Source organism: Oncorhynchus gorbuscha, linkage group LG11 (assembly GCF_021184085.1).
Source record: "Oncorhynchus gorbuscha isolate QuinsamMale2020 ecotype Even-year linkage group LG11, OgorEven_v1.0, whole genome shotgun sequence".
NCBI classification, from domain to species: domain Eukaryota; kingdom Metazoa; phylum Chordata; class Actinopteri; order Salmoniformes; family Salmonidae; genus Oncorhynchus; species Oncorhynchus gorbuscha.
In genome coordinates this window covers 57,398,796-57,423,778 of record NC_060183.1, presented here as the reverse complement: position 1 = coordinate 57,423,778, position 24,983 = coordinate 57,398,796, and the positions used below count along the sequence as shown (strand labels likewise).

General features: G+C 45.7%; 1 protein-coding gene across 5 annotated transcripts in view; it reads left to right on the top strand.

Moving 5' to 3' along the window:
* LOC124049001 (ankyrin-1-like) overlaps nt 1-24,749 on the top strand; it is an 82,989-nt gene extending 58,240 nt beyond the window's left edge. The window contains exons 7-44 of one of the 5 annotated variants that reach the window (XM_046370262.1): nt 242-340; nt 472-570; nt 679-777; nt 1,059-1,256; nt 1,533-1,631; nt 1,829-1,927; nt 2,215-2,313; nt 2,546-2,743; nt 3,276-3,374; nt 3,665-3,763; nt 3,915-4,112; nt 4,395-4,493; nt 4,828-4,926; nt 5,142-5,240; nt 5,413-5,505; nt 5,656-5,728; nt 6,124-6,144; nt 7,115-7,238; nt 7,391-7,454; nt 7,570-7,682; nt 7,933-8,157; nt 10,678-10,832; nt 11,045-11,256; nt 12,631-12,835; nt 13,097-13,193; nt 13,469-13,697; nt 13,849-13,977; nt 15,201-15,320; nt 15,983-16,067; nt 17,007-17,075; nt 17,181-17,312; nt 17,449-17,604; nt 17,823-17,894; nt 20,840-21,470; nt 21,702-21,858; nt 22,237-22,323; nt 22,504-22,595; nt 23,007-24,749. In XM_046370262.1, the coding sequence (XP_046226218.1) occupies nt 242-340; nt 472-570; nt 679-777; nt 1,059-1,256; nt 1,533-1,631; nt 1,829-1,927; nt 2,215-2,313; nt 2,546-2,743; nt 3,276-3,374; nt 3,665-3,763; nt 3,915-4,112; nt 4,395-4,493; nt 4,828-4,926; nt 5,142-5,240; nt 5,413-5,505; nt 5,656-5,728; nt 6,124-6,144; nt 7,115-7,238; nt 7,391-7,454; nt 7,570-7,682; nt 7,933-8,157; nt 10,678-10,832; nt 11,045-11,256; nt 12,631-12,835; nt 13,097-13,193; nt 13,469-13,697; nt 13,849-13,977; nt 15,201-15,320; nt 15,983-16,067; nt 17,007-17,075; nt 17,181-17,312; nt 17,449-17,604; nt 17,823-17,894; nt 20,840-21,470; nt 21,702-21,858; nt 22,237-22,323; nt 22,504-22,572 (5,001 nt within the window). In that variant the 3' untranslated portion in view covers nt 22,573-22,595; nt 23,007-24,749. Of the gene's footprint in view, nt 1-241; nt 341-471; nt 571-678; nt 778-1,058; nt 1,257-1,532; nt 1,632-1,828; nt 1,928-2,214; nt 2,314-2,545; nt 2,744-3,275; nt 3,375-3,661; nt 3,764-3,914; nt 4,113-4,394; nt 4,494-4,827; nt 4,927-5,141; nt 5,241-5,412; nt 5,506-5,655; nt 5,729-6,123; nt 6,145-7,114; nt 7,239-7,390; nt 7,455-7,569; nt 7,683-7,932; nt 8,158-10,677; nt 10,833-11,044; nt 11,257-12,630; nt 12,836-13,096; nt 13,194-13,468; nt 13,698-13,848; nt 13,978-15,200; nt 15,321-15,982; nt 16,068-17,006; nt 17,076-17,180; nt 17,313-17,448; nt 17,605-17,822; nt 17,895-20,839; nt 21,471-21,701; nt 21,859-22,236; nt 22,324-22,503; nt 22,596-23,006 lie in introns of all 5 variants that reach the window. The other 4 variants (XM_046370261.1, XM_046370265.1, XM_046370263.1 and 1 more) reach the window with 4 other exon arrangements.
* Nucleotides 24,750-24,983: the final 234 nt, after the last annotated feature.

Here is a 24,983-nt window from a genome sequence, read left to right as displayed (position 1 = left end):
TCTCTCTGTCTCTGTGTGTCTCTCTCTATATATATATGTTTCTGTCTCTTTATCTCTCTCTCTGTCTCTGTTTCTCTCTCTCTATATATGTTTCTGTCTCTTTATCTCTCTCGCTGTCTCTTTATCTCTCTCTCTCTCTCTCTCTCTCTCTCTGTCTCTCTCTCTCTCTGTCTCTCTCTCTTTCTTTCTCTGTTTCTTTCTCTGTTTCTCTGTTTCCTTTTCTATCTTTGTCTATCTGTAGACTGGCTTCACTCCTCTCCACATTGCGGCTCACTATGAGAACCTGAGTGTGGCCCAACTGCTAATAAACAGAGGCGCCAATGTCAACTTTACTCCCAAGGTCAGTCCATTAACCCTCACCGCTACTGCCTTAACCAAGACATTGATAACATAGTCCCTCAAAGACCCCATTTCCTAACAGGAGAGTCTTTGATTAAATTGATTTAGAAATGGTTCTTTCCCCTTTCTCAGAATGGTATCACCCCCCTACACATAGCCTCCAGGAGGGGTAATGCGATCATGGTTCGACTTTTGCTGGACAGAGGGGCCCAGATAGACGCCATGACCAAGGTACTGTAACCCTACACTTGCTCCTCCTCTTCTTCCTCCTCCTCCTCTTCTTTCTGCCATTTGACTTGAAAACTTTTGGACCCTACCTGGCTCCTTCCATCTATTTAGGATGAGCTGACCCCTCTGCACTGTGCGGCCAGGAACGGTCATGTCAGGATCATCGATCTCCTGCTGGACCTGGGGGCTCCCATCCATGCCAAGACCAAGGTCAGCCAGAGGTCACTCTAGAGAAAATAAAGGGCTATACTTTATGGCCACTTTGGCACAAAATCACACCCTTAAGGCCACTTTGGCACGATATCACACTCACTTGCAATTTTAGCAGTAACCAATGCCAAATGATCCTCTGCCAACTACGCTGACGCGTCACTTATTTCAGTATTATGAATTTATAGATGCTTTCTTCTCTCAAAGGTCTTACACGGCTCTTCTCTTTGTTTCCCTTTCATATCTTTCCCGGTTTTACATCCTCCCTCTCTCTGCTCCAGAATGGCCTGTCCCCCATCCACATGGCAGCCCAGGGAGACCACATGGACTGTGTGAGGCAGCTCCTCCAGTACAACGCCGAGATCGATGACATCACGCTGGACCACCTGACCCCTCTACACGTGGCAGCCCACTGTGGTCACCACCGCATGGCCAAAGTGCTGCTGGACAAGGGGGCCAAGGCCAACGCACGTGCACTGGTCAGCAGCTCTTCTAAGTGTCCTTCTATTTCTGTATACTGGTGCTTAGTGTATGAGGTGTACTGGAGATGTCCATTGGTCTGGTTTACTGAACCTTTATAACTGGGTTGCGTACAGCAGGCACAAAGAGTAGAAAACATTATGAGATACGAATAAGCATTATTGGACAAGTACAGGCAGTACCATTTCTGAATGTGTTCTCCCATTTTGTGCATACTGAACGCAACCCTATGCTGAATTTGCTACATTTTTGGTCTGTGTTCCTATTGTGTTCAGAATGGGTTTACTCCGCTCCACATTGCCTGTAAGAAGAACCACATGCGCTCCATGGACCTTCTGCTGAAACACTCTGCCTCCCTGGAGGCCGTCACAGAGGTGAGATAACACTCTTTTGAAGAGCAATGGGACTTGTTGGGGATCTCAGGACAAGCTGTACTTTTTGTTATTGTTGGGTGTCAATTCTGTCATTACAAAACATCTGGAGGTATAAATGTAAGTGTAATGGTATGAATAGTTATTCAACCTTAACTCTCCTCTCTCTTCATATGCCCCCTGTTTCTCTCTCCCATTAGTCTGGTCTGACTCCTCTTCATGTAGCAGCCTTCATGGGGCACCTGAACATCGTGAAGAACCTGCTCCATAGAGGAGCTTCACCCAACGCCTCCAATGTGGTGAGAGAACCCCGTTTATAACCTTTATTCTTGACACGGGGGGGACATTTCCATCACACTCTGATTGACTAATAGTAACTTGTTGAAATGAATACCAGCGAAGGTTATGGTAGATGGATTGGTATCTGGTCTATGCATTAATAATAATTTGATGGCTAAGGCCTGTTCTCTGTGTGTATAAGGTGATATTTTATGTGTGTTATTGATATTACATAGCATAGTCATGTGTTTAATGGCAGAGTGGTTGTGACAGGCTATGTGACCTCTGACCTGGGTTTGTGTAACAGAAAGTGGAGACGCCCCTCCACATGGCATCCAGGGCAGGCCACTGTGAGGTGGCTCTGTTTCTGTTGCAGAACACAGCACAGGTGGATGCCAAGGCTAAGGTACTGTACACACTGTCAGGCAACCATACATACTGCACACATCTACTGTATCTACGTCATAATGTTTTACAACAAACTTTGTCCTGGCTGGAATTCACATGTTCTTCAACTAAAGTCTACAACACCATACACTGCACAAATACCTCACTGTTACTGCTCGCTAAATACAGTTATCATTCCAACCTCTGTTTCTCCTCACTCTCACTCTTTCTCTCCATCCCTGTCTCTCTAGGATGACCAGACCCCTCTTCACTGTGCGGCCCGTATGGGACATAAGGAGCTGGTCAAGCTGCTTCTAGAGCACAAGGCCAATCCCGACTCTGCTACCACCGCTGGCCACACCCCCTTACACATCGCCGCCCGCGAGGGACACACCCACACCAGCCGCATCCTCCTGGACGGGGCGGCCCAACAAACCAAGATGACAAAGGTTCTACTTTAATTTACTGACTTCTTCTCTGTCTCTGTCTCTGTCTCTGTCTTTGTATCTCTGTCTCTCTCTCTCTCTCTCTCTCTCTCTCTCTCTCTCTCTCTCTCTCTCTTTCTCTCTCTCTCCCGGGACTCTCTCTCTCTCTCTCTCTCTCTCTCTCTCTCTCTCTCTCTCTCTCTCTCTCTCTCTCTCTCTTTGTCTCTCTCTCTCTTTGTCTTTCTGTCTGTCTGTCTGTCTGTCTGTCTGTCTGTCTCTCAGATCTCTCTCTCTCTCTCTCTCTCTCTCTCTCTCTCTCTCTCTCTCTCTCTCTCTCTCTCTCTCTCTCTCTTTGTCTGTCTCTCTCTCTTTGTCTTTCTGTCTCTCTCTTTCTATCTCTCTATGTCTCTCTCACTCTCTCTCTCTTTCTCTCTCTCTCATTCTCTCTAACCCCATTTCTCTCTCAAACTCATTCAATCTCAATCCTAATCCCTTCACACCTGACCTCTTTTAGTTCTCCTGCTCATGCAGAATCTGTGTTTGTGTGTCCAAGCAGAAAGGCTTCACTCCTCTCCATGTGGCCTGTAAGTACGGCAAGGTGGATGTGGTTGAGCTGCTGCTGGAGAGAGGAGCCAACCCCAACGCGGCTGGAAAGGTATGACGAACACACTGCAACACAGCATGGACTATCCTGTGCTTTTTATCAGTGTTCGGCATACTTCTCAATGCTGTGACCCACCTAAAGCTTATGGACCTTTCCTGTGACCCAAGTAACAAATACACCTTATATTATTAGCACTGACCATCTGTAATCACAGCCCAAAAGGAATCACTGTGTCCCAACATTTTAGAAACATTATGCACAACATTACCCGCAAAGGCAGGCTGATATTCTGTTATTTCAATAGCTAGTGACAGTAGGTGTGTGTATGTGTGTCCAAGCAGAATGGCCTGACTCCTTTACATGTGGCCGTCCATCACAACAATCTGGAGGTGGCCAAGCTGCTGGTTAGCAAGGGAGGCAACGCACAGAGCACTGCCAGGGTAAGAGGAACAATGTAACACACACACCACATGCATCACTACACTGTATATCCCCCACCCCCTTTTCAGGATCATTGTACAATATGATAATATGACCCACCCATTGATGATCCAGTGTACTACCCCTGCTGACCCCTGTGTCTGTCTATAGAATGGCTACACTCCCCTGCACATTGCAGCCAAGCAGAACCAGGTGGAGGTGGCTGGCTGCCTGCTGCAGTACGGAGCCTCTGCCAACGCTGAGTCCCTCCAGGGGGTCACGCCCCTCCACCTGGCCTCCCAGGAGGGCCGGCCGGACATGGTGGCCCTGCTCATCTCCAAACAGGCTAACGTCAACCTGGGGAACAAGGTACGGGACCAGAGAGAGGAACAATTCATCTCTGACCTCAGCAGGGTTTGAGGCAAGCTTTCAGGGATAGCTAGCTAAGTTACACAGGGTTTGATAGACCTATGGTAAGATAAAGTGGGCATGATGTTTTCATCACTGTGTCAAACCGGTTACTGTAATTACCTACTTGTATAGCATGCATGCCCTGGTACATATTTGACGGTCCACTGTGACTCAGACTGACTCAGAGCTGGTTAGTGAACAGACTGACCAACAGCCTCCTGTTCCCCCTGTGTCTATCAGAATGGACTGACCCCTCTGCACCTGGTGGCCCAGGAAGGTCACGTAGGGATAGCAGACACCCTGGTCAAACAGGGGGCATCAGTCTACGCAGCCTCACGAGTAAGGCATACAAATGATATCAACCACACACCTCATAATAGAGTATAAAACCAGAACAGTTTTGTAATGTAGTGCAATGTAGACCTTTTGTTACATTCAGTAGAGTGGGGTTCAGTATAAGCAGTATAATGTACCACACACTATGATGATATGTCATATCCAATACTTTCATACAGCATCTACACTCTCAAATATGTTTTACTGCTAGGACTGGTACAACAAAGCCACCAAGCTGTTTATAATGAGGTAGTAATGAGGCCATTGAAACATTGCCAACTCTCACTATTTTCTCTCTGTCTCTCCCTCCCTCTCTCGCTCTCCATCTCTCTTTCAGATGGGCTACACAGCGCTTCACGTGGCCTGTCACTATGGCAACATCAAGATGGTGAAGTTCCTCCTGCAGCAGCAGGCTCATGTGAACAGCAAGACCAGAGTGAGACGCTGCTGCTACACTCCTCCTTACACATGGCACCTGTTAGTGTGGCTCTGCCCTGCCTCACGTCACTTCCGCCTTCACTCCAATTACATTAGATTGGACATGGAATTTACATTGAATAACGTCTTGTCAATGTCAGCGATCTTGCATTTACTGTAGCACTCAAACTCTCTCTCTCTATATATGCTATCCCTCTCCACCCCCCTCTCTAGGTGGGCTACACTCCCCTGCATCAGGCCGCCCAGCAGGGTCATACTGACATCGTTACCCTGCTGCTCAAACACGGAGCCCAGCCCAACGACATCACCACTGTAAACACACCCTCCTTCGTTTTCCTCATCCCTCCATTCAACACTTCTCCTCTATATCTGCTTTTCCTTTACTATATATTCTCTTCTTCACTTCTTCGCATTATCCACATCTACAGGCTTCTTCTGGTGTCTGATCTGTGTGTCTCCTGTCTGTCTCTGTTCTCTGTGTTAGAATGGGACTTCTCCTCTGGGCATCGCCAAGCGTCTGGGTTACATCTCTGTCATTGACGTGCTGAAGTTGGTCACAGAGGAGGCTGTTTCCGTGGTGAGCAGCACTTCACATGGTTACTAGTGGGTTTGTGTATTCTGTGAATCTCTGACCTACAGTACAATAACATTTTAACTGGAATGATGTATTTGAGCATGTCAGATGATAGCACTCATTTCTCTCTCTCCTTCTCTTGACTTTTCCCAGATCACCACAGAGAAACATCGGATGAGTTTCCCTGAGACAGTGGATGAGATATTGGACGTTTCAGAGGATGAGGGTAGGTTGGTGCACTCCCAAGACACGTTTATTCTTAGCTCGTAAGGCTTTCTGTCAGAAATAGTACTTCTGTGTGTCTTGTGATTGTCAGCCACGGTTCAGTGTCATGGCCGAGGACCAAAGACTAGGGAAAAAGGTCAAGCACTGCCATGAGACTGAAACTTTTATTTATTTAACTAGGCAAGTCAGTTAAGAGCAATTCTTATTTTCAATGACGGCCTAGGAACAGTGGGTTAATTGCCTTGTTCAGGGGCAGAACGACAGATTTGTACCTTGTCAGTGCAGGGATTCAATCTTGCAACCTTTCGTTACTAGTCCAACGCTCTAACCACTAGGCCACCTGCCTAGTGGTTAGATGACTAGCCTAAACAATGCCTTTTTCCATTTGTTTCGTAGGCATTGCAGCGCTAACATTAGGTAGGACTGTGTCCGTCTCTCTGTTTTGTCCGGTCATCTGGTGGCTCGTGCAATTGTGCCTTCATTGCAAGAACCTTCTCATTCTCTATTCTCTATCAATCTCTCTCACTTCCTCATACATTCTTCCTGCTATCCTCTTCTCTTTTCTCTCTCTCTCTTTCCCCTCTCTTTTCTCTCTCTCTTCCTCTATGCTCAATGTAACAACAATGTCAGTGTTTTATTGGCATGTGATGTGGTCATGACATGTTCCTCTACCCTTCTGCCACTGACGGGTCCAGTCTTGCAGTGCTTCCTTGATCAACACACTAATTACTCAGATACGACTTCAGCTGAGAAGCACTCAAGGAACACCAAAAACACGTTGACTGTGTGTATACCCCTCTGTAACGGCTTGTAGTTATATGAACCGTTTCCAGTAACCAAGGCATTCCCTCCCATACAGAAATCCAATCTCTAACAGGCATGCTCACTAAAGCTGTAACCAACCAGGTGCCATACTGGGGACCATGCAGTGTGTGTTCTATTCTGTGTTGTCAATCGTCTTGTTTTTCCATTGGTCTCCATGGGCTCTGGTTGTTGTCAGTTTGACTCCATTGCTTTGATCGATCTGAAACTGCTTGATGATGTTACTATATGTTGAAATGGATGGGTTGTGGGCGGCAGTGGGTAGTGGTATTGTGGCTAATGTGACAGTGTAGACTCTCTATTGACTTGTCTGTCTGTCTGTCTGTCTGTCTGTCTGTCTGTCTGTCTGTCTGTCTGTCTGTCTGTCTGTCTGTCTGTCTGTCTGTCTGTCTGTCTGTCTGTCTGTCTGTCTGTCTGTCTGTCTGTCTGTCTGTCTGTCTGTCTGTCTGTCTGTCTGTCTGTCTGTGTCTGTCTGTCTGTCTGTCTGTCTGTCTGTCTGTCTGTCTGTCTGTCTGTCTGTCTGTCTGTCTGTCTGTCTGTCTGTCTGTCTGTCTGTGCTCTGCAGGTGATGAGTTGCTGGGGATGGATGGTGCTCGCCACCTGAAGCTTGACGACCTCAAGGACCAAGATGATGAATTCCTTTCCCCTAAGACGACCCTGAGAGACTTTGAGGGTGGACTGGGTACCACGTAAGTGACAGCGCCAGGGTCGGTCTGAACACGTTGTGCATCAGAGTCCAGTCATCTGAAGAAATGTCCTGAAATGTGAGGGAAAGGATTTTCCACCATATTCCTCTTTGGCCCACTCACTTCTTTTATCTCTTTCTTTTTTTTTGGTGTAGGCCATACTCTCCTGCTATTCCCAGAATCCCATGCGTGTCCCCTGAGACCGTCCTGCTGGAGGGGGTAATGTTTAAAGGAGTTATTCATTTGATTGGAAACAGGTGGTAGATTAATCTCATCAAATGCAATTGCTAATGCTGATGATTAGAAGGTGCTCTCTCTCTCTCCCTCTCCACAGCACACCCCTGTCCCCCTGCCTAAGGACTATGATGAGGACTCTCTGATCCCCAGCAGTCCTGCTACAGAGACCTCTGACAACGTCAGCCCAGTGGCCAGCCCTATACACACAGGGTCAGTTTACTCCCTCTACAGTGCTTATGCACTACAAAACCTGTACACCCTATTACACACGATACTAACACATTACAAGCATAACGAATTTGCAGCGTTCTTCATATTTCTTCCATTCAGTGTGATTACATCCCTTTTATGGGGTCATTATGACTGTTTCGTGATTTAGTTTGATCAGGATGATGTTGAATGAAACACGGTTGGATAGTTATTCTCTCAATAATGGTGGTTCTCATTGGTTGCTGTTCAGGTTCCTGGTCAGTTTCATGGTGGATGCCCGGGGGGGCTCCATGCGTGGCAGCAGACACCACGGGCTGCGTGTCATCATCCCCCCTCGGACCTGTGCAGCCCCTACCCGTATCACCTGTCGTCTGGTCAAACCCCAGAAACTCACCACCCCTCCCCCGCTAGTGGAGGGAGAGGGCCTGGCCAGCCGTATCATCTCCCTGGGGCCCTCCAGTATGCAGTTCTTAGAGTAAGTGTGTGCAAATGTATGCGTATATGTTTATATGTCAGTCAATCACCCTGTATTTGATGGGACAGTGGAGAGTGATAGTGACGATTGTTTTAATGGGGGGAAAAAACTTTTTAGGAGCATCAATCACAATAGATTCAAATACATTAATCACAATAGATTCAAATACATTAAGAAAAAAATTCTTATTTTCAATGACGGCCTAGGAACAGTGGGTTAACTGCCTGTTCAAGGGCAGAACGACAGATTTTTGTACCTTGTCAGCTCAGGGATTTGAACTTGCAACCTTTCGGTTACTAGTCCAACGCTCTAACCAGCAGGCAACATTTTCACAAAAACAAGAAATAATTTACCTTTGAAGAAATTCGGATGTTTTCAATGAGGAGACTCAGTTAGATAGCAAATGTTCTGTTTTTCCAAAAAGATTATTTGTGTAGGAGAAATCGCTCCGTTTTGTTCATCATGTTTGGCTGAGAAAAAAAAAATGAAAATTCAGTCATCAAAACGCCTGATTTTTTCCAAATTAACTCCATAATATCGACAGAAACATGGCAAACGTTGTTTAGAATCAATCCTCGAGGTGTTTTTTTTCACATATCTATTCGATGATAGGTCATTCGTGGCAGTTTTGTTTCTCCTCTGAATCACATGGGAAAATACATGCAGCTGGAGATTACGCACCAATTTCGACGGAGGACACCAGGCGGACACCTGGTAAATGTAGTCTCTTCTGGTCAATCTTCCAATGATATGCCTACAAATACCTCACAATGCTGCAGACACCTTGGGGAAATGACAGAAAGTGTAGGCTCGTTCCTGGCGCATTCACATCCATATAAGGAGACATTGGAACACACGCCTCAAAAATCTGGCTCACTTCCTGTTTGAAGTTTCATCTTGGTTTCGCCTGTAGCATTAGTTCTGTGGCACTCACAGACAATATCTTTGCAGTTTTGGAAACGTCAGAGTGTTTTCTTTCCAAAGCTGTCAATTATATGCATAGTCGAGCATCTTTTCGTGACAAAATATCTTGTTTAAAATGAGAACGGTTTTTTTTATCCATAAATTAAAAGAGCGCCCCCTATATCCAAGAAGTTAATCACAATAGATTCAAATACATTAAGCATGGTGGCTAGGAAAAACTCCATAGAAAGACCAGTACCTAGGAAAAATCCGAGAGAGGAACCAGGCAATGAGGTGTGGCCAGTCCTCTGGCTGTGCCGGGTGTAGATTATAACAAAACATGGCCAAGATGTTCAAATGTTCATAGATGACCAGCAGGGTCAAATAATAATAATCATAGTGGTTGTCAAGGGTGCAACAGGTCAGCACATCAGGAGTAAATGTCAGTTGGCTTTTCATAGCCGATCATTCAGAGTATCTCTACCGCTTCTGCTGTCTCTAGAGAGTTGAAAACAGCATGTCTGGGACAGGTAGCATGTCTGGTGAACAGGTCAGGGTTCCATAGCCGCAGGTAAAGTTAGCTAGCGAGCCAGCAAGATAATGTTCGCTAGCTAGCGAACAGTACACTTTAAGCTTCAATGAAAACTACTTTCTGACAAAATTAGAAACGTATAATATCTGAAAATGTAGCTAGACTCTTACACGTGTACATGGATGAACGCTTCACGGCAGGCTGGAACCCCTTTAACTCCGTTTTGTTTGTACAACTTGTTTGGCCCGAGTTGTGTCAATTCACTCTGGTTCAATGTGATCGTTTGCAGAAAGTAGTCCATCACAACTTTTTCCCACTGATGTCGGTAGCAACTGCTAAATTCAGGGCAGCGATGTTGTTGAGAGCAGTGGCAGCACCTTTGCAGTTCTCCATGGCTAACATTTCTCTTTCAGAAAAGTCGTGGTAAGCAAGGATTATTTACACATACTAAGCAGCTCATGTTATAGACAGAAGCATGCTACATGGCAGACCAATCCGATCTCTTCTCTCGGCATGTCCAGCCCATCCATTGTCTCAGCCAATCCGTGGCTAAAATAACTCGGCTCGTAATTTAACAATTTATTTGTATTTACAGATGGCATACACATTTGTGATTAAGGCACATGAACATTCACATGTTCCAGAAGGGATTTCTGACAACAAAAAAACATTAAAATGCCTCTCCTGTGTAGTAGTGACGTGCGACATATGACTAGCTTTCTGAAATGGGTCACATTTGTTTGTAATTGTAATTTTATAGGCTATCAAGGGTGGCCAACCATCCTCCAGGAGAGCCTTAAAGGGGCAGTGTTGTATTTTGAGACAGGCTTGAATATGCAAAGAAGCCAATAGGCAGAGTGTAGCCTACATTTTTGTCTGATTCTCTGTGGTAAAAAAGGTAGTAATGCATTTTATTTTGTAAAGTGGTTCCTTGCATCATACAATGATGTAAACATGGTGTTACAGACCAAGTGGCTTGAGCTTTTGGACAAGCACAAAATCAGTCCTACAAGTGGCTAAAAAAAGTTAATATCAAGCCCTGAATAATACAATAATAGGATGCTAATGTAGAGTGGTCTCTATAGGCCAGTGATAGTGGAGATTCCGCACTTTGCTGCTCTGGGTCGAGGGGACCGGGAGCTGGTGGTTCTGCGCAGTGAGAACGGATCTGTCTGGAAGGAGCATCGCAATCGCTATGGCGACGAGGTGCTGGAGACCATTTTGAATGGCATGGATGAAGGTCAGTGTAACAATGATAAATGTCATCCCCCTACAGCAGAGCCAGCTGCATCTTCATGCACTATCCTGTCTATCTAAGGACAGACAATTCACATGTACCCCACTTTTAAGTAGTCTACAGTATATAATTTGAACAACAATGTTATACACACAAAAACATACTTATACACAAACCTAATCCATATGCCTCTCTCTCTGCCACCCCTCCCTCAGACCTGGAGAGTCACGAGGAGTTGGAGAAGAAAAGAATCCGCCGAATCATCTCCACTGACTTCCCCCTCTACTTCGCTGTGGTGTCCCGCATCCAGCAGGAGAGTGACCTGATTGGCCCAGAGGGAGGTCAGCTGACCAGTAACCTGGTCCCTCATGTCCAGGCCATCTTCCCTGAGACAGCGGTCACCAAGAGAGTTCGGCTGGGGCTGCAGGTGAGGAAGAGGATGAGGAAGATAAAGAGGAGGGGAGAGAGCAGCAGAGAGATGTTCAGCAGTTTCAGACACCGAACATCCCTCCTCTAGGTTCTGTCTTTTTAAAGAGGACTTTATAGAAATGCAGGTTTTCATGCAGGAGTGAATAATGCTTTCTGCACTGCTCTTACAAAGAGTTGTCCCAGGACTGTATTTAATCAAGTTTGATTGAATGGGACATCTTGGCAGGTAGCTTCTCTGTTTAGCTTACCCAATCAGTGCTGTCTGTCCTGCCAAACAAGCACGATTGGCACCACAGCAACAATGGAGCTGACTAATTAATCAAACTGACTATGGACTACACACATAGAAACTAGGACTCAGGAATGCTGACTACCTCCAAATACTGAAGCTGGATTTGTTTTATTTTTCCATGACCACAGTTTGTTGTTTTATTTCTAGCTGAATCTGTGTCCCATATCGCTTCATTTGTTGTACACTGCATTTGTCATATAGCATTTGTGCATGTATGAATGTTGTCTTTTTCTTTTTTTCTTTATCCAGCCTCTCTTCACACTTCAGTTCCCTGAGCTAAATCCTGCTATGCTGACAAAGATGATGAACTGATATTCAAATGTGCATGTTACTTGGTTTTATGTGTGAGTATGATTGTGTCCACTTTTTGTCCATTGGTTAGAAGTTCAGTATGTTCAGGTAGGAATATGTATTATGTTTTCTGAATATGTGTGAGTTTTTCTTCGTAATAGTTTGTTGACTGTGCTCCGGAGGGCGAGTAATGTGAGACAGAAAGTTTGAAAATAATTCTGTTATATTTATTCCTATTTTTGTCTCCCATGCATCACCTGTCCTTTCTTCTTTATCCCTTTGTCTTCTCTCTTTCTCTTCTCCCTTCTTTCCTCTCACTCTTTCTCTTCTCCCTTCTTTCCTCTCACTCTTTCTCTTCTCCCTTCTTTCCTCTCACTCTTTCTCTTCTCCCTTCTTTTCTCTCACTCTTTCTCTTCTCCCTTCTTTCCTCTCACTCTTTCTCTTCTCCCTTCTTTCCTCTCACTCTTTCTCTTCTCCCTTCTTTCCTCTCACTCTTTCTCTTCTCCCTTCTTTCCTCTCACTCTTTCTCTTCTCCCTTCTTTTCTCTCACTCTTTCTCTTCTCCCTTCTTTCCTCTCACTCTTTCTCTTCTCCCTTCTTTCCTCTCACTCTTTCTCTTCTCCCTTCTTTCCTCTCACTCTTTCTCTTCTCCCTTCTTTCCTCTCACTCTTTCTCTTCTCCCTTCTTTCCTCTCACTCTTTCTCTTCTCCCTTCTTTCCTCTCTCTCTTTCTCTTCTCCCTTCTTTCCTCTCTCTCTTTCTCTTCTCCCTTCTTTCCTCTCCCTCTTCAGGCTCAGCCGATCCCAGACGAGCTGCTGACTCAACAGCTTGGTAACCAAGCGACCTTCAGTCCAGTGGTCACGGTAGAGCCACGACGACGCAAGTTCCACCGGCCAATCGGATTACGTATCCCACTGCCCCCTTCTTGGAGGGAGAGTCCACGTGACGCTGGGGAGGGGGACACCACCAGCCTGCGCCTACTCTGCAGTGTCATTGGTACGGTCCAGCGTGGAGTTTACTTTATACCCTTAACAACTGATTCATGGCCAATAGCGTTCATTGCCAACATAAATGAGTGTTAGGACAGGGGTGAAGGCGAGATAACTAGTGCTGACCAACAAAAAGCATCACGAGCCAAGCCAGTCAGTTTTCTGAAAGCGGTACGGGGACAATAGCAGGTCTCTGAGGAGAAAGGGAGGGAATGAGTAAGTGGAGGTGTATAAAAAGAGAGAGATGAAACAGTCCTTTGTCTCCCAGGTGGAACAGCACCTGCCCAATGGGAGGATATAACTGGCACCACCAAGCTGATGTATGCCAACAACTGCGCCAACTTCACCACCAACGTCTCCGCAAGGTGTCCTAATTCACACTCACAACAGTCAGCCATGCACTCTCCTTTAGAGGTTATACAAAATGTATGAAGCAGAACACCCTTTTACTATTTACCCAATGCATACAGGCAGATAGATATAACCTCATCCTGTGCCAAAACATATATAGTTCCAACCACTGACAATATGGAACACCTGCCTTTCCATTACCTTTACTCTTTAACACAACACACACTCTCTCTAACAACTATCCATCACCCTTCCCTGTGCGTCATCTCTCCTCTCATCCTCTGCCCAGGTTCTGGCTGGCAGACTGTCCTCGCACGGCCGAGGTGGTGACCTTTGCCAACCTGCTGTACCGGGAGCTGATGGCAGTTCCCTACATGGCCAAGTTTGTGATATTTGCAAAAATGAACGAGGCGCGCGAGGGCCGCCTACGCTGCTACTGCATGACCGACGACAAGATGGACAAAACCCTGGAGCTGCATGAGAACTTCAGCGAGGTGGCACGGAGCCGGGATATAGAGGTCAGCAAGGGTCAGGGGTCAGGGGAAAGGGTTTTAGTGTGTGTCAGTAGGTTCTACTACATTTAAATTCACATAACTCAGACATTTGTGTAAATAATCCATTGAAGGCCATGGAGGATTTTTCTCCCCTGACTCTCCGTCGCCCCCTAAGGTGATGGAGGGCATGCCGCTGCACCTGGAGTGCTCTGGGAACCTGGTGCCCGTGAGGAAGGCCACTCAGCAGCCACGTAGCTTCAGCTTCCAAGCCTTCAGAGATAACAGACTGCCTGTCTCGGTCAAGGTCCGTCTCCCACTCATTGTCTATGTTTTCGCATAGGAATTGTGATCCAGTCAATTTAATTGAAATGTCCTTCTGTCAGTCAGTCTGTTTTATTCCTTCCAGGACCTGTCAGTCTGTCAAACTGTCTGTTTATGCATTTAACTTGTTAGTCAGACAGGTTTTGTGTTGAATCAACAGTTGGTCGGTCGACAGTCAGTCGGTCTTTTGATCCAATCTACATTTCTGTGTGTACATCTGTCCCGTCCATCTATCTCTTTATCTTTTTATACGTTTATTACAATCATTGTGTACCTTCTCCCATCTCTATCACTCCATCTCTCCAACTGTTTCAAATCTATCTTTCTCTCCTTGTTTAACTGTGTTGAGTTCCAACCAACACGTTTCTATCATACACCCTGTCCCTCTATCTGTGTGGCTGTCTGTGTTCCTCTCTATTTGTGTGCCTGTGGTATGTGTCTGCGTGTGCGGCCATGTGTTTGTCTACCAACAAATCTGTCTGTGTCATCTGTATGTCTTTCTGTGTGGCTTTGAGTGTGACGTGCGCTTCTGTCTCAGTCAGTCTCAGACGAGTGTGTTGTGATGTATTCTCCACTGTGGTGTACCTACCGACTCTACCTAGCTGTAATTGTGTGCCCGTCCTTTAGCTCTTTCACCTTCTTGCCTGCCTGCCAATCTTGTGGCCTGCCTGTCTGTATGTCTGTCTCACTGTCTCTCTTTCTCTCTCTCACGGTCTCTGTTACTGTCTGATCTGACAGACGCCCAGGTAAATGTGCAGGTAAATCTCTCTCTCTCGTCTGCCTATGGCCTGCTTCCATCCCTTCCCCATTGTGTTTCTGCTCGACAGACCCACTACACTGCAGGTTGTCTAATTCCCTCCTTGGCTCTGTTCTTCTTCCCCCTCTCTTTTTTCAATTCTTCTTCACCCTTACCTCTTGCCCATCCTCTTCTTTATCCTTCATATCTGCTCCTCTCACCTCTGTCACGCTCTCTTGTCTCTCCTCCTCGAATCTACCTCTTCTGGTTTTCCTGCTTCTCTCGCTCTCTGTCTCTGTCTCACTCTCTCTCTCTCTCTCTCTCTCTCTCTCACTCTCACACTCGTTCTCTCTCTCTCTCTCTCTCTCTCTCTCTCTCTCTCTCTCTCTCTCTCTCTCTCTCTCTCTCTCTCTCTCTCTCTCTCTCTCTCTCTCTCATTCTCACTCTCTCTGTCTCTGTGTATCTATCAGGTTAGAGACAGCAATAAGGAGGCGTCTGGGTTCCTTTCTTTCCTACGGAAGTCTACCAAGTATGAGGACTCCCAGCATGTGCTGTGTAACCTCAACATCACCATGCCACCCTGTGTCAAGGTACACACAGTCTCTCATACACCCACTCACATGCAACCCCTTTTAACCCTTCTAAACCACACTCCACTACCAACATTACACACTCACAACCCCTCTCAACCTTGCCAATACAAAAATATATTATTTCCGTTCTACATTAGCAGATACCATTACAGTCATTAATTGAATTGACATTTTGAATGGGGTGTTTATTTTGCTTTATTGTTGCTATTGATTGATTGGTTCTTTAATGTTGCTGTTGATTGATTGATTCTCAGTCATAACAAATGATGTTGCAATACCTCTCAGGGAGCTCTGTCTGCACCTTCCTCAGCTGATGAATGATCAGTTGAGCTTTGAAGGCTTAAAAAAGACCTGAAATAAAGATCTGAAATACAGACTTTTAAAAGGTTTTAAAAGCAAAGATTAACCAAATATTTAGATGTCCTGCTATCATCCCAGTGCTATTTTAAGCATTTTTGTTATCTCAAAATCAGTTTTATTTCCAGTAAGATAGTACAGTACAAAGTAATAGTCACAAAAGCAGCATAGATACAATAAACCACATTCAAACATATCATTATACAACTTTGGGAGAAGTTGCTTGTATTTCAGCGATAGAAGCCATATCTAGTCACTGATGTGTGTGTGCTTTGTGACTGTGTCCCTTGTGTGTGATCCAGGTTGTGGGGAGTGAGGAGCGCAGGCGAACTCTGACCCCACTGGCCCTGAGGGAGCGCTACAGCATGCTGAACGAGCCCGGTCTCGGTAAGTCATACCATGCCTGTCCAGAAGCCCTCTCCCCACTATACAGGAGGAGACAAGGCCTGAATGCTGCACCCCTTCTTCCCTGCTTCCCAGTCTACTTCTTTCTCTATTTCGTTCACGCATGAGCCTTGGATGCACTGCACTACTACGCCCCATAATACACAGCAGTGATGATGGTGCTATATTGATTATGTGCCAAAGATTAGCTAATACCTACATACAAACAGCTCCATTGAAAACTAGAACCCTTCCCGTGTTCTGGTAACATTAGTACTGAATGACCTGTTATAGTTTGCATGCCCCTGGGGCTGGTCGCTCCACTGCCAGTCCTGTTAGCATGGCGGATATTTAGCATTTATCTTAGCGCTGGGAATGGGCGGGTCCTCACAGTGGAGCCAGACAGAGGAGCCCTCTGATTGGCCCATGGTAGATGAGCAGAGAAAGGAAGGAGTGCTCATTGGTTACATGGTGAATGAAGCACAGCGCTGCTACCTTGCACTTCAGTTCCTCATGGTTATGTTACGCTAACAGAATGGACTGGAGTCTGAATGAATGCCTCCAATACCTACCGCTAACCTACCCTGCCTATAGTCTGCTAACACACATGGATCGTATGGGCAAAAACACTATACTCTGTGGGTAATGTGTCAAGGTAAGTTTGCTATTATGTTTTTTAAAAGCAACTGATTTGAATGGGTTTGATTTGTTGGGTATTTTGGTGGTTAGTTTGGTCTCCTTTAATTAATGAGTAACATGGAAAATTGTGTAAACATGTTACAGTTGTTGTTCTATACTCTTTATACAGTTTACAGTGTTCAGTTGTAAAGTCGGGATTGAGTATTTCATTTGCAGTAGATGTTCTGAGTCAGACACAGTTGTAAAGTATATTTAGCTCTGAGACTGTTCTGTTTCTGAAGTTGTCTTCTTTTTTTTTTACAGTGAATGCCATGGAGAGGACAGAGCTCAAGATCTCCCTCATATCTGAACAGCTGGGCTTGAGCTGGGCAGGTCAGTGCTCCTCTACACGGGTGATACTGTATACAGTCTACTATATGTGGTAAGATAAACTTACATACGTATTTGATTGACCTAATTATTTATTCTCCCTCTCAGAGTTGGCGCGGGAGCTGCATTTTGGTGTGGATGACATTAACAGAATCAGGGTGGAGAATCCTAACTCCCTCCTTGACCAGAGTTCAGCCCTGCTCAACCTGTGGGCCGGCCGGGAGGGCAAGAGGGCCAAGAGTGAGTCTCTATCTGTCTGTCTGGCTGTCTGTCTCTCAGTCTGTGTCTTACTACAGTCCCCCAGCACAACTCTCTTCATTTATTTCCCTATTTTCTGCCCTCTCCCTCTCCTTTACTTCGTCTTTCCCTCTGTCAGTGGAGAGTGTGTATGGGGCTCTCAAAAACATTGACCGTTCAGACATTGTGAGTTCAGTGGAGAGCCAGCCACAGGCAGAGGCCGGGGCCTCAGAGGATGGGGCCTGCAGACTGGCCGACAGCGACTCCACCCTGCTCTCCCCCAGTGTTATCAATGGTAAGAGACACATGCACAGAGATGTGCACACACACACACATACACATACAGTTGCGCTCACACACACACACACATTCCACCAATGTGATCAGGAGTATGAATAGACCATACTTGCCCCTAGTAATGTCAATGATGAAAACAAGATCAATGAGAAGACCAATACTCTTCCCAAGTGTATGGGTAACACAGATTGAACCTTATCTCTGTTGCTCCACAAGAGATCACGGACACAGGTCGTCCACCTGTAGTCTACAAGCCAAGAGTTATTGGGCACCCATTTTTCAGAAGGGGTAAGTGGGCTGCATGGTTGATTTCTTCTGGTGATTCTCAAAGGATTTTGAGTCACGTCTGAGGAAGGGTGCGATTTCCACCATAACCCAGTGATATGTGAGCATGTAATGTGAGCATTTCCTTATTGTATTTTGGTGACAGCCGTCATTCCAGTTTCACTGTTTTGACACCTCATGCTTTAGGCCTGAACATGATGGTTCTCACATGACATCATAGGAGGATAACACCTCAAATAAACACAACTTGAACACATACTGTATGTCATTTGAAATGACAGTTCTACACATTGAGTTAATTAGAAAAGACTAAAATATACATTTGACCTCTGTGTGTTTATGTTTTAGTCTAGTATATGGATGAGTCGGCTATGCGTGTGTGGGGGGGGGTGAAACACTAAGTGGCACTAGTACACAGTTTGCACACAGTTTGTGTGCTCTGGGCCTCCATACCTTGTTCCTTTGTTACTCCCCTCTGTCTCTCCTAAGTCTGTCCCTCGTTCTCTCTGTGTCTGTGACATGTCATATCTGCCGCCCAGCCGCCCTCCTCTTCCTCCTCCTCAAAGCTCTTCCTCTCCGACCTCTGACCTCATATTGACCTCTGGGCCTCTCCTCTCTCCTGTCATCTTATTTTCCCGTGCTCACGTGTTCAATCAAGCGGGGACGCTGTCCTCCTCTCTCAATGAAGCTCTGTGTCTCTGCATGTGCATGCTGCCTGACTCACTGTACCTCTCTCTGTGGCTCGCATCAGGGAAGGGTGTGTTTCTATAGGTCTGGGAGGGTCAGTGTTGATGTGTTGTGGGGTGGAGGGGTATCAAAATAAAGGTTTGCTGTTTTGTAATAAGAACTGTGTATTTGCATGGCATGCTTTCTGCATGACTATTTCCTTATGTGTATTTTACTTTTTCTTGTTTCTCTGCTTTTGTTCAAACTTGTTTCAAATGCTGTATTAACTGCCTAAATCTCAGTGGGGTTTCTGTGGATTCTATGGTGTTGGTTTAATGCTAGGCTGTAACCCAAAGTAGACCTAACAGCACTTAATGTTCTCAAACATAATGTAGCTGTGACATGACAGCTTTGTCATTAAGACAATGTTGTCGTAATGTTACAGATACATTGTTAGAATGTTATGTGCCAGCGAATGTGTGACCTGTCAACTGTGTGTGTGTTTTCATGTGTCTCTGTGTGTTGTTCATAGGTGGACAGTGCTGTGCATTGTATTTGTGTGTTTGCAGATTGACAATCTATGTGGAGTTGTTGTGCTTCACTATGTGTTGTAATGTTATTTTTTACACTTTTGTCTTTAAATTGGGAGGTACAGTAAGGACTAATCCAGATAAACCATCATCATTCAACATCCATTGAATTCAGAACACCTCTACCCCTCTTCATCCTCACCTCTACTGTCTCTGTCCGGCATCATCACTATAGCATCCCAAAAACACACATGCACGCTCACATACACTAACGCACTTTTACAGTTAAACTATTCTCCGTAGGCATCACCACTCTGAAAGAAATCAAGCCAGACTTCATTTATTAGTCCAGTGTGTCCATGAACACTTCAGTTCCTTCTCCAACTTAGTACCACATTACATCATACTCATTACCACCTAGAACACAGACTGTCAAAATGTAAATATACAAAGAAGTCACACTGAAAGCCTTCGAAGATGGACAGAACAGAGAAAGACAACCATGATGACAGACAGGCAGACAGGCAGACAGGCAGGCAGGCAGACAGGCAGGCAGGCAGGCAGGCAGGCAGGCAGACAGACAGACAGACAGACAGGCAGACAGACAGACAGGCAGACAGGCAGGCAGACAGGCAGGCAGACAGACAGACAGACAGACAGACAGACAGACAGACAGACAGACAGACAGGCAGGCAGGCAGGCAGGCAGGCAGGCAGGCAGGCAGGCAGACAGACAGACAGACAGACAGACAGACAGACAGACAGACAGACAGACAGACAGACAGACAGACAGACAGACGTATTTGTATGTGTGCCTGTGTGTGTGTGCACTTGTGCATATGTGTGTGTGTGAAGGTGAGTGCAAGTGCAAGTAACTTGTCATTTTCCCAGCAGCTTCCTGACCCTCTCATTTGTGATTAGGTTTGGAACGATAATGGAATTTGAATCTCAATGATTATAGTATCACAATAAATGTTTTTATCACGATAATCGAAATTGGAGCCTATCAGGAAGGTGGATGTGTTTAAATCTAAATGTTGTTGCTAATAACTAATTGAGAACAATGAAAATGATATTGGAATAAACATGGACACAATTCAATTCAATATCACAGGTATCATTGAACATGCGTATCGTGATAATTTGGTAGTATTGATTGTCGTGCCAACCCAACATACCCCAAACACCCCACTCACCTGCTATCTCTTAAATTCTTGGATGACAGTTTCAACTGCCATTCCACATTCTTACTTATTAAGAAAATCTACCACTTCACCCCTTTCCCACAGACAATGGACAGACAATAAATAAGAATCCATGTCTAAGCCTGTATTCCCTATATAACACCTGCTGCTCTCAGGGTGAAAATCCTGTCACATGTCACAATACTGTAAAACTGCTTCCTTCCATGCAGCCTCCATTAGAACCACTGACATATCACTAGATCAGTGGTCTGCAAAATCACTGTTTTTCATGGAACGTGAGACAATGTTTTCACTACTACTGATTCCAAGAAGGTGCCAGTGAGTGTGTGTGCCTCCTTAGAACTGGAAGTAGTGAAAATAAATCTAGCCACTTTCTCTTACCCAGCATAGTGAGACAGGACTGAGCCCCACTGTTTCCTATAGGGCAGAGAAACAGACCCACTACTCCCCCATCCCTGTCTAATCCGCCTCTCCCCTCCCCTAACTCCCCCATCCCTGTGCCTGCATTGTGTTAGTCTCCCTCTCTCTTTATCTCGCTTTCCTCCCAGGTTACGGGCTGGTGCAGGAGGAGCTGCTCTCCCCAGCCTCCTTGCAGTACAGCCTGCCCTCTCCACTGGGTGCTGAGCCCTACTGGCAGGAGGTCTCCAGCCTGGAGTGTGCCCCAATCGCCACCACCGAAGAAGACATCCTGATGGAAATGTCTGACGTGCAGGTGTGGCCCTCGGGGGTCAGCCCCTCCCTGGTCACAGTGGAGGACTCATCCCTGGATGGCAGCAGCCGGGCTGATGACTCAGAGGGGGCCACCTTGACCCTTCCCTTCAGCCTGGGGCGCCCCAGCAGTGGGGCAAGCTGGGCCAGTGGCTCCATCATGGGGCTGGAGGAGGAAGAGGAAGGGGAGGTAGAAGAGGTGCGGCAGGAGCCATCAGACAGGGACAGGGTGAGGGCCAGTGGTGCGGTGCCAAAGGTCAACCTGAATGGCCAGCTGGGAGGTCAGAGGTCGGAGGGCAGGAGGGTGGAGGTAGCAGCATCAGTGGCGGGCAGCAGTGTGACTGGAGGTGGAGGAGGAGTAGGGCAGAGTTCAGAGGAAGGGCTTTCTGTTGTTTCAGGACAGCAGGTCTATGCCCAGCTGTGTGAGATGTCAGGACTGAGCCGAACCATGGAGCACAACGGAGACAACAGGTGAGACTCAGTCAGGGGTTCAGACTGGTCTATTCAGACAGTCCTGATCTCTATGTGTGTACTGAATCCATACTCAATACTCAATTCCATGAATACATTATGGCATTCTTTTTTCGTGTATTTTGTCTGTTTGTCTTGTTCTCTTTCCTACTCGCACCTCTGTCTCTGTCACTCTGACTCTGCTCCTCTGTCCACTCCGTCTCTCTGTCCCTGTCTCCCCCTCTCTCTCAGGGTGTTGGGAGGAAGTGCATTCCAGCCATACCTACCCGACAAGGACTCCCTGCATGGCTGGGCGGGGTTGCAGACACCCAGGCTGCCCCGGCAGAGTGTGGAGACGCTGATATTGTTACCAGGGTCACGCGAAGCCCAGGAGGCTATCTTAACGCCGGTGTGTGACATGGGGCATGCTGTGCAGGCAACTGTTTGGCACGCAGCCCTTTGACAAGGGGCTGGGCTACTTTCATCAGGAGGCGGGGCCTGGGAGCATGAGTGGAGGCGGGGCCAGGTCAGGTTGTCACGCCGACTGACCACCTGCTGCGTCATGTGCCTGGAGGAGGGACTTCCTGTCCATGCCTGCGATAGATAGGACAATCTTTTAATTTGGTTTCAATCATCAAAATTCCAACCATCAATATTTTTATGATGTTATGCTACATCATGACCTGAAATAGGGTTAATAGGATAAAGTTGTGTTGTGTGGTTTGTAACCCTGTTTCCTAATGTCATTTGGTAATTTAATGTGTTATATCCTGATGTTTTGACACAGATTAATGTTGATAAAGAGGACTGTGCTGTTGAGTTTCTGGCTGAGGAGCAGTTTCTGGACGAACATGGAAAAGTCGTCGCTAGAAATGTTGGTTTGTCTTCTTCTGCACAACTATTTCCAACAAGTAGATTCACACACTCACAAATAGACACATACAAACATACATACAGAAACACACATGCTTGCAAATACACATCACATAGATCAGTGTTAACTCCTCTGTGTATTTTCTCCTACCCTGCTCCCCCCCTCCCTGCTGTACTATAGGTGGGGGTGGATGTGAGGAAGGGTGCTCAGTCAGTGAAGCGCACCAGTCTGCGGAGAGTAAAACACTGAAACACACATACCCAGTCCTCAAGGTACGGAACACATAAGCTCTCATGTATATATTCCAGTGCTTGGATAGATGCTTTTAGTTAGTGTCTATCAGACCCAGGTCAACCAGAGAGGGTTGAAGTTAAACTGGCTAATGTAAATGACAACCCCTGCACACTACTCTTTTGAAATAATGTTACAAAGTGAAAGATGAAAGAATCTTTGTCCGACAGCTCTCATTAGAGCATGTATGTGTACATAATATTCCACCACTTCTGAATGAGAATACATCACTTGTTATCTTTAGGTGTTGTTCATTTTTTATTTCATCAGTTACTTGTTACTTCATCATTTTGTCTGGATACCTCTGTCCATCTCTTTAACTGTGACGAGATTGTAGTCGTTAAAAAAAAAATCCCTTTTTACTGAATTCTGTTTTTTTTCCTGTCCCCTAGGACCCGACATCCACTGCCAAACTACCCTCCACAAACACAAAGTCAGGTAACAGAGGGAAATGAGGAAAATATTGAGAGGAGAGAAGAGGGAATGAAGACTGATAGAAAGACTAAGATCTGCAATCAACAAATACAAACACAAAACCATCTGCAGAACGACCCTGGAGTTCCACAGCAAGAGGAAAAGAGACAGAGATCTACTTGTAGTTTTGTAACATTTTTTTAAAGAAAAAGATACTAAACTAGAGTAGAGCATGATTTTTTTTTCTATGAAAAACATGACAAAATCCAACCCCAAAAAATGCAACAAAAAAGTGCTTCCTGTCAACTGTAACCGCATGATTGACTGATGGTGCATGACCTTTGAACTGTCATTATCTACAAACTGAAGGGGTACAAGGTACACGGCCGACCCAGGACTGGGTCAGGGGTGAGTTTAAGGATACCTTTTCCCCCAAAAGGGAGTGGTTTGTGTCAGCAAGTTGAGTCTGGTAACACTACAGCCAAAAAAGTGAAGTATTTTTTTCCCACAACTGATTGGTACGATGCAGCGAAGCCAATGCTGAGCCTACCAATGCTTCATTCACTTGGACCCTGTTTCCCTGTTATTCTATGTGATATATTCTCTATGCTTTGTGGATGTGTGTCTGTGTGTGTACCTTTACTGCTCGTGTTCTCTCGCTTCAGGCTTGGCACTGAGAATTGTCCTGGTTGGTCGGTGCTCCTGTGATGTCACGGCGTGCTCAGTGTGGGAATGAGAAAACCACTGTTCTCCCCTGCTTGTGAGCGTCTGTCTGCTTGTGCCGTCTTTCCTTTGTGAATGCGCTTCTTGTGTTTCTTGAGTGTTGTCAACCCCAGTTCCATTTTGTCTAACTTTGATAGGGAATCACTTTCTCCCCCTGTTTTACTCAGACAAAGTTTTTTTTCTTCAGATATGGTTAGTTGATTGATAGCATTGTGTGGCAGCCAGTGGACTCTAAGATTCTTACCCAACACATCCCTGATTTACAGTAGCATGATGTGCCCTTCCCCTCATACCACCCTCGCCTCCGATACGTTGACACCACACTCCTCTCCATCAACTCCTGTAGCTCCAACTTGTCTCTAGCCTATCAGCTTCAACCTTTGCTCTCTCTCTCTCTCTTTCTCTCATCCTCTCTGTTTGCTTTGGCTGTAGCACCTCATGGCTTCGTTCTTTTATGGTTCACATTAGATTGCACTTTCGGTTTTAGGGGGTGAAGAAGATAGGGGCAGAATGAACAGTGTGGATAATCATATTTATGGGAACGAGATGGAGGTATATGTGGAAGTTTAGATGAGATTCTAGAGACTGGCGTAGCTAATCAAGTAAGGACATACTGACAGATAGCACTGTGACCGCTCAACTTAACACTGACCCCTGAGCCCATGTACCTTGTACTGTGAACTTACACACACACACACCTCATACATGCATACATACAAACACACACATTATTATACACCATTATACACACTCGCACATATCACTAATACACACATGCACATACAGTAATTGATCTATTGTTCCCTAGTTGTTATGAGAAGCCAGGTCAGGCTCAGATGATGTACTTTGGTATCTGCAACAGCAATAATATCCCACAAGGAGAACACAGAGGGATATATAAAGTTGAAGTTGGAAGTTTGCATACACTTAGGTTGAAATCATTAACTTGTTTTTCAACCACTCCACACATTTCTTGTAGATTATTTCACTTATAATTCACTGTATCACAATTCCAGTGGGCCAGAAATGTATATACACTAAGTTGACTGTGCCTTTAAACAACTTCGAAAATTCCAGAAAATTTAGAAGCTTCTGATAGGCTAATTAACGTCATTTGAGTCAATTGGAGGTGTACCTGTGGATGTATTTTAAGGCCTACCTTCAAATGCCTTCAATGCCTCTTTGCTTGACATCATGGGAAAATCGAAAGAAATCAGCCAAAACCTCAGAAA